At 45.8% G+C, this 7,500-nt stretch overlaps 1 protein-coding gene across 1 annotated transcript in view; it reads left to right on the top strand.

Moving 5' to 3' along the window:
• Positions 1 to 7,500, top strand: part of usp34 (ubiquitin specific peptidase 34) — a 50,576-nt gene that overhangs the window by 31,261 nt on the left and 11,815 nt on the right. The window contains exons 38-57 of the mRNA XM_030779589.1: positions 1 to 101; positions 826 to 986; positions 1,425 to 1,729; positions 2,049 to 2,212; positions 2,386 to 2,451; positions 2,621 to 2,767; positions 3,088 to 3,144; positions 3,521 to 3,598; positions 3,941 to 4,035; positions 4,330 to 4,502; positions 4,841 to 4,991; positions 5,245 to 5,323; positions 5,498 to 5,551; positions 5,775 to 5,870; positions 6,009 to 6,073; positions 6,444 to 6,519; positions 6,677 to 6,724; positions 6,862 to 6,927; positions 7,116 to 7,196; positions 7,350 to 7,435. The exon at positions 1 to 101 is cut by the window's left edge and continues 52 nt beyond it. Coding sequence (XP_030635449.1) covers positions 1 to 101; positions 826 to 986; positions 1,425 to 1,729; positions 2,049 to 2,212; positions 2,386 to 2,451; positions 2,621 to 2,767; positions 3,088 to 3,144; positions 3,521 to 3,598; positions 3,941 to 4,035; positions 4,330 to 4,502; positions 4,841 to 4,991; positions 5,245 to 5,323; positions 5,498 to 5,551; positions 5,775 to 5,870; positions 6,009 to 6,073; positions 6,444 to 6,519; positions 6,677 to 6,724; positions 6,862 to 6,927; positions 7,116 to 7,196; positions 7,350 to 7,435 — 2,149 coding nt within the window. The remainder of the gene's footprint in view (positions 102 to 825; positions 987 to 1,424; positions 1,730 to 2,048; positions 2,213 to 2,385; positions 2,452 to 2,620; positions 2,768 to 3,087; positions 3,145 to 3,520; positions 3,599 to 3,940; positions 4,036 to 4,329; positions 4,503 to 4,840; positions 4,992 to 5,244; positions 5,324 to 5,497; positions 5,552 to 5,774; positions 5,871 to 6,008; positions 6,074 to 6,443; positions 6,520 to 6,676; positions 6,725 to 6,861; positions 6,928 to 7,115; positions 7,197 to 7,349; positions 7,436 to 7,500) is intronic.

Genomic DNA, 7,500 nt, shown 5'->3' with positions numbered 1-7,500 from the left:
GGTTGGAGGGAGGAGAGTCCATTAACAGATCATTCCTGTTACTCGCTGCTTCAACACTGCTGAAGTTCCTTCCCGACGCTCAGGCTCTCAAACCGCTCAGAGTGAGTTTATATATATAAATGTATATATATACACACACTCTCACTCTCACACACACACACTCACTCTCACACACACTCACATGAACGCATACACAGTCTCTGAAACCACTCAGTGAGTTTATATATATATTGACCATATATATATATATATATATATATATATATATATACACACACACACACACAGACTCACTCACACATACACATGTGCACATGCGCACGCACACACACTCACACATACACACACTCACTCACACACACACACACGAATGCATACATAGAGACAGTCTCTGAAACCACTCAGTGAGTTTATGTATATATATTCACGACCACACACACAAACACACACACACAGAGAGGGCTCTCAAACCATTCATTATGAGTGTGTAAAGTAGAAGTACGAGTTTAGAAACACCCTTCACTTCTTATTTCTCAGATGTGGCCAACAGCCTCACAAATCTATGTTCAAATGGTTTTCATGTTTCATAATAGTACTTCTGGCATCATCTAGTCACACCAAAGCATTGTGGCAGACACACACACACACGTACACTCAGATAAGACAAAGCATTAAAAACAAACTAGTTACCCACTGGTTAACCTTGATGCTGTACTCAAGTGATCCATTGTCTTAGTCAAACCAGTAGTCAGTGGAAGGTAGTGCCCTGCGGCCCAGTATCAGGGGTGGTGATTGATGAAGCGTGTTGCACGCCCGTGTGTGCAGGTGGAGGACTACGAGGAGGAGCCGCTGCTAAGGACAGGCTGTAAGGAGTATTTCTGGCTGCTGTGTAAACTCATCGATAACATCCACGTCAAAGACGCCAGTCAGACCACTCTGCTGGACCTGGATGCTTTAGCCAGACACCTGGCGGACTGCATCCGCAGGTGAGGGGCCAGAGTCACTCGTGAGAATACAGGAGGACAGCCACACCTTGGTTGTTTTTCTACAGAATGGTGGATGACTTAAAAGCACAAATAATACATGACGTAAATGATATTGAAATAAGTTCATTAATTCCTGTAACCTCAAAAGCTTTTCATGTGTTCCCTTATAAATGTGTTATAAATATAACATAAATATGTTAGTGTCTGTTTTTCTGGGGTTTATATAAGTGTGTGTATGTATGTATGTATGTATATGTGTGTGTGGAGAGAGAGACGGAGAGAGAGACGGAGAGAGAGACGGAGAGAGAGAGAAAGAAAACTGTCTTGCCAAATGTTATTGATTGTTGTAGCTGAATCCCTTTTTCTCTCTCTCTCTCTCTCTCTCTCTCTGCTCTGCTTTCTCTCCTCTTCCTCCTCGGTTCCCTCGCTCCGTCCCAGTCGTGAGATCCTGGATCAGCAGGACGGGACGATAGAGGACGACGGGCTGACAGGCCTGCTGCGTCTGGCCACCAGCGTCCTCAAACACAAGCCGCCCTTCAAGTTCTCCCGCGAGGGCCAGGAGTTCTTACGGGACACGCACGACCTGCTCTTCCTCCTGCCCAGCCTGAAGGACCGCCAGCAGCCCAAATGCAAGTCCCACTCGGCCCGGGCCGCCGCCTACGACCTGCTGGTGGAGATGGTCAAAGGCTCCGTGGAGAACTACAGGCTCCTCCACAGCTGGATCATGTCCCAGCACACGCAGGGTGAGCAGACCTGGGGGGAGGAGGAGTTTGTAGGGTGAGGCTGAATGAAGGTGTGGGTAGGTGGTTAGGGGGTGGGGGGATGTTCTTTGTGTGTTATATAGAGGGTTTTGAAATCTAGTGAGAGGGGGCAGAGAGTTTTGGTCTCTGAGTGTCGCTTCGTTTTGGTAGATTTTTTGGGGTTTTTTGGGGGGGGGGTTTTTGTGCTGTAATCTTAATGTGTAAAGTGGCTTGAACATTTTTGATCTGTGTATGCTTTTATTTGGTAGCTAAAACAGCAGATGTAAATGTCACTTTGCGTTAATCTGTGTCGTGTCCTCAGCCTCCCACGCGCCGTATAAATGGGATTACTGGCCCCACGACGACGTGCGTGCTGAGTGTCGTTTCGTGGGCCTGACTAACCTGGGAGCCACCTGTTACCTGGCCTCCACCATCCAACAGCTCTACATGATCCCAGAGGCCAGACAGGCTGTGTTCACTGCCAAGGTTAGACACACTGTCCCACACGCTGTCCCACACGCTGTCTCTGTCTGAACCGACACACACTCTCACTTACACACTCTTTATCTGAATTATTTACATAGTCGCTCGCTCAACCTCCCGCGCACTATAGCACTCTCTCTCTCTCTCTCTCTCTCTCTTTTTCATGTGTTTTTCAGTACTCTGAGGAGATCAAACATAAGACCACACTGTTGGAGCTACAAAAGATGTTTACCTATCTTATGGTAAGACACACACACACAGACACACACGCAGAGACAATACTGATGATGCTCAGTTATATTTACCTGTGCTCAGTTTTTCAAACGTCATGATTAATTTTTTGTGCCTTTCTTTCCTGTCCTCTGTCGTGTGTGCATTTGTGTGTGTGTGTGTGTGTGTGTGTGTGTGTAGGAGAGTGAGCGTAAAGCGTACAATCCCCGGCCGTTCTGTAAGACCTACACTATGGACAAACAGCCGCTCAACACGGGAGAGCAGAAAGACATGACCGAGTTCTTCACCGACCTTATCACAAAGATCGAGGAGATGTCTCAGGATCTTGTACGTCCATTTGTTTGTTTGCCTGCCTGTCTGTCTGTCTGCCCACCTGTCTGTCTGTCGATGGGAAAATGCTGGATAGACTGTAGTGAATGGGGAGATGTCTGGGGGCATTATAGTGTCAGAGGGAGGTCAGGTTAAAGGTGGTAGCTTCTGAAGGTGAACTGAGCTCTGTTTTCACTGAGTGTTCAATAAATAAAGGGATATTTTCCATTCAGATATTTGGGCATGTACTGTAATGTTTATGTTTATAATTATGATATTTTAAATAACCATGTAATGTGTAACGTGTTGGGTGTATTATTTTTCATGTATTTCTGCAGAAAAACACAGTCAAGACGTTATTCGGAGGAGTCATTACCAACAACGTTGTCTCGCTGGTAAGAATGTCAGGACACCTGTTGGGAATAGTGCACTACAGACTGAAAAAGAGGGAGTGCGTGCGTGCGTGATTGCGTGCGTGCGTGCGTGATTGCGTGCGTGCGTGCGTGATTGCGTGCGTGCGTGCGTGATTGCGTGCGTGCGTGATTGCGTGCGTGCGTGCGTGATTGCGTGCGTGCGTGCGTGATTGCGTGCGTGCGTGCGTGCGTGAGTGATTGCGTGCGTGCGTGCGTGCGTGCGCGAGTGATTGCGTGCGTGCGTGCGTGCGTGCGTGCGTGCGTGCGTGATTGCGTGAGTGATTGCGTGAGTGATTGCGTGAGTGATTGCGTGTGTGTGCGTGCGTGCGTGTTTTGACATCTGGCCATGTCTCCGCAGGACTGTGATCATGTGAGTCAGACGGCCGAGGAGTTCTACACAGTCAGGTGTCAAGTCGCTGACATGAAGAATATCTATGTGAGTACATTACCACACATCCACACATCACCCACACACACACACACACACACACACTCTGGACAGCTGTTATCCTGTGCCTGTAAAGAAGATGTAGTCCAGTAGTATAAAGCAGCAGGAGGTTCACATTTTGAGTGGAATGTATGCAGACACAGCACCTCTTAAACAGATTGTCATTATATTTTCATTGTTCAACATCAAACATTCAAAGAGAATTATAAGATGAGATGAGATTAGACTTTGACAAGAAAGCCTACCCAGTATCTGTAAACAACCGTGCCGTGGTAAAAATAAATAAAGAAATGAATAAGTAAATGTCTAATAAATAACTGTTTGTCTCAGGAATCGTTGGATGAGGTGACCATCAAAGACACTCTGGAGGGGGATAACATGTACACGTGCTCTCAGTGTGGGAAGAAAGTGCGGGCGGAGAAAAGGTGAGCCCAAGTCTGTGTTACCGGCTTCAAGCTTAAAGCATGCGCTCTCTGTCTGCGTTTTCATGTCTGAAGAGTTTGAAATACACACACCCTCACAGTTGCTCTTGGGATAAGACCCACTTCAAACAAACCTCTCAGAGTAAGGTTTTTTTTTTTTCTTTTCCGTTTATCTTTTCCTACAGTAACCTGTACAGTTTTTTCCCCCCTTTTTTTTTTTTTTTAAAACACACAAACAAAACATTTTAAGATTATCCTCTCCTCCTTTGTGTGCTTCGCCCCCCCCCTCCCCCCCAGGGCGTGTTTTAAGAAGCTGCCGCGGATCCTGAGTTTCAACACTATGCGTTACACCTTTAACATGGTGACCATGATGAAGGAGAAAGTGAACACACACTTCTCTTTCCCTCTCCGTCTGGACATGACCTCGTACACCGAAGATTTCCTCATGGGCAAGGGAGACAGAAAAGAAGGTAGGAGACCTTCCCCAGGTTCACCTGCCTCCCCTTCACAGGGCTTCGCAAATGAGCAAGGCTTTGTAGAGAACAAAGCTAAACTCTTCTAAACCTCCTCAGTCCATTTTTCTGGATTATTCTTATGATGGTTAAAAGAGCAGCTCTTTTAAGTGGCTCCTTTGTAAACCTCCTCTCAAAGCCACTATTTGTTTGGCAGCAATTACTACAGACTTAAAGTGGTCCCTTCAGCGAGTAGTGTCAGCGGGTCATTATCGGTGTGTTATTTCAACAACCAGCATTTGCGCATTTAGTAGGCATTTGTTGGAACTGAACCGTCTGACGCGTTGCCACGGCAGGTTTCCGTGACGACAGCGAGGCGAAGGTGGCGGAGAGCTACGAGTACGACCTGATCGGCGTGACGGTGCACACGGGCACGGCGGACGGAGGCCACTACTACAGCTTCATCAGAGACATAGTCAACCCTCACGCCTACAAAAACAACAAATGGTGAGGAAGACGGAATAAACAACAACAACAACAACAAAAAAACGGAACTGAATCAGAACTATTTCATTACATCACAGTTCATTTTACAGTCACTGGCAATTAAATGCCGCACTATTGTGTTTGTCCTAAATTGATATGGGAGCTTCCTCTAATGTAATCCTCTAATGCGTGAATTGCCTCAGTTTTGGTGTAACTCTGTGAGAGAAACCTCAGCTCTAATGTACCTTCTGTGTGATGTAACTTCCTGTTTCAGGTACTTGTTCAATGATGCCGAGGTGAAGCCCTTTGACTCCGCCCAGCTCGCCTCAGAGTGCTTCGGTGGAGAGATGACGGTAACGCCCAATGATATCCGACAAAAACTCAGTGATATCTAACAGAAATGATGTATTCACGTCATAGTACGCTGTTACCACTGAAGCGTTCCCTGCCTTGGTTTATTTCACATTGGTGAAACGAGCAAAACTGTGATTATTGTTAAAAATGTTCCATCATTTCTTCCATTTTAGACTAAAACCTATGATTCGGTGACCGACAAGTTCATGGACTTCTCTTTTGAAAAGGTTTGAAATTCAAACAATCTCAGACCCCTGTTTATAATGGGTTTCCTTGTCCCTTTGCTGGTGATACTGACGAAGCTAAACAAAATGGCTTGATCACATCCAAGCCAACAAGCTGTTCCACCTGTTTTGATATGATATTGTTGGCCCACCCTAATGTTTATCGATTCTCGTGTGTTTTTCCTCTCTCTCTCTCTCTCTCTCTCTCTCTCTCTCTCTCTCTCAGACCCATAGTGCCTACATGTTGTTTTATAAGCGAGTGGAACCAGAGGAAGAAAACGGGAAGGATTTTAACTTTGATGTCTCTCCTGATCTGCTGGAGGTGGGAGTCATCTGCTTTCTTCGCTCTTTTTTTTTTTTTTCGTTTTCCCCTCTGTCTTTCATCACTGAATCTCCTCAAAGTCTCCTTACAACTTCTCACTGTTCTTGTTCTTTTTTTTTTTGTTTCTCCCCCCTTTAGTGGATCTGGCACGACAACATGCAGTTTCTCCAGGACAAAAACATCTTTGAACACACTTACTTTGGGTAAGCGCTGTCTAACATCTCCTAACCCCTTTGAATACGTGGTGACACAGAGGAATTCATCTTGGCCTTTCGGACCCACGATTTCTCATCACCCCTTCTCCTCACCACCCCTGTCCCTTTTTCTTTTTACCTTCTCTCTCTCTCTCTCTCTCTCCTCTCTCTTTTTCTCTTCTCTCTCTTCTCTCTCTCTTTCTCTTCTCTCTCTCTCTCTCTGTCTTTTGGTCTATCTATCCTTTTTTCTGTCTGTCTCTCTTTCTCTCTCTCTCTTTCTCTTCTCTCTCTCTCTCTCTCTCTCTCTCTTTTGGTCTATCTATCCTTTTTTCTGTCTGTCTGTCTCTCTCTCTCTCTCTCTCTCTCTTTCTCTCTGTAGGTTTATGTGGCAGCTGTGTAGCAGTATACCGAGCACTTTACCTGACCCTAAAGCCATCTCACTGATGACTGCAAAGGTGACACACAGTACCTTCAACACCCCGCTTTCACAATGCTCGCCATGGCAGTGTCTCTGTTAAAACTGATAACCATCTGTACACAGTGTATAGTTTTTTATGTAGGACCCTGACGTGTTATCGCTCACTGGTCATTGCTTTGCATTTCCCATTACAGCTCAGCACCTCCTTTGTCTTGGAGACCTTCATTCACTCCAAGGAAAAGGTGAGACAGCATGGAAAAGATGAAACTCAACAACTGTGCTTTTTCCACTGCTCTGTAGAATGAAATCAGCCTTTTTTTTTCTTTTTCGGTAAAATTACCGTAATGTGACTTCTGTTTTGTTTCGCGTTTGTTTTCAGCCGACGATGCTGCAGTGGATCGAGCTTCTGACCAAACAGTTCAACAACAGTCAGGCAGCTTGTGAGGTACGGCCAAGTACAGTTTCTCCACACGACGGCCATGCCTAATACATTAATGTACAAAGACGCGCCACCTCACAGACCTCTCAAACACACACACACACACACACACACACACAGAGAGAGAGAGACATCCCAAGTATTGGAGATCAGAGGGTATAACGGTGTCTGTGCGTGTCCCGTTTTCTCGGCAGTGGTTTTTGGATCGGATGGCTGATGATAACTGGTGGCCAATGCAGATTCTCATTAAGTGTCCCAATCAGATTGTACGACAGGTGAGCGCCACACGAATGCTGGGTTTTTTTTTTGTTTTTTTTTTATTACTTAAGCTCGCAAGCATGTGTTTTGTCTTGTGAGTATGAAACAGACAAACACACACACACACACGCTTTCACTCTTTCCTAACGATGCTCGTTTCTGTGTGTCAGATGTTCCAGAGGCTGTGTATCCATGTCATTCAGAGACTGCGGCCGGTACACGCTCACCTGTACCTCCAGCCTGGCATGGAGGATGGGTAAGTATCACTCCGCTCTGTGTGAAATGAAGGAATGGGTCAAAGATGATATTAACCCAGACTTG

This window comes from Chanos chanos, chromosome 7, assembly GCF_902362185.1.
Source record: "Chanos chanos chromosome 7, fChaCha1.1, whole genome shotgun sequence".
NCBI classification, from domain to species: Eukaryota; Metazoa; Chordata; class Actinopteri; order Gonorynchiformes; family Chanidae; genus Chanos; species Chanos chanos.
This window is presented reverse-complemented; position numbering and strand designations above follow the sequence as displayed.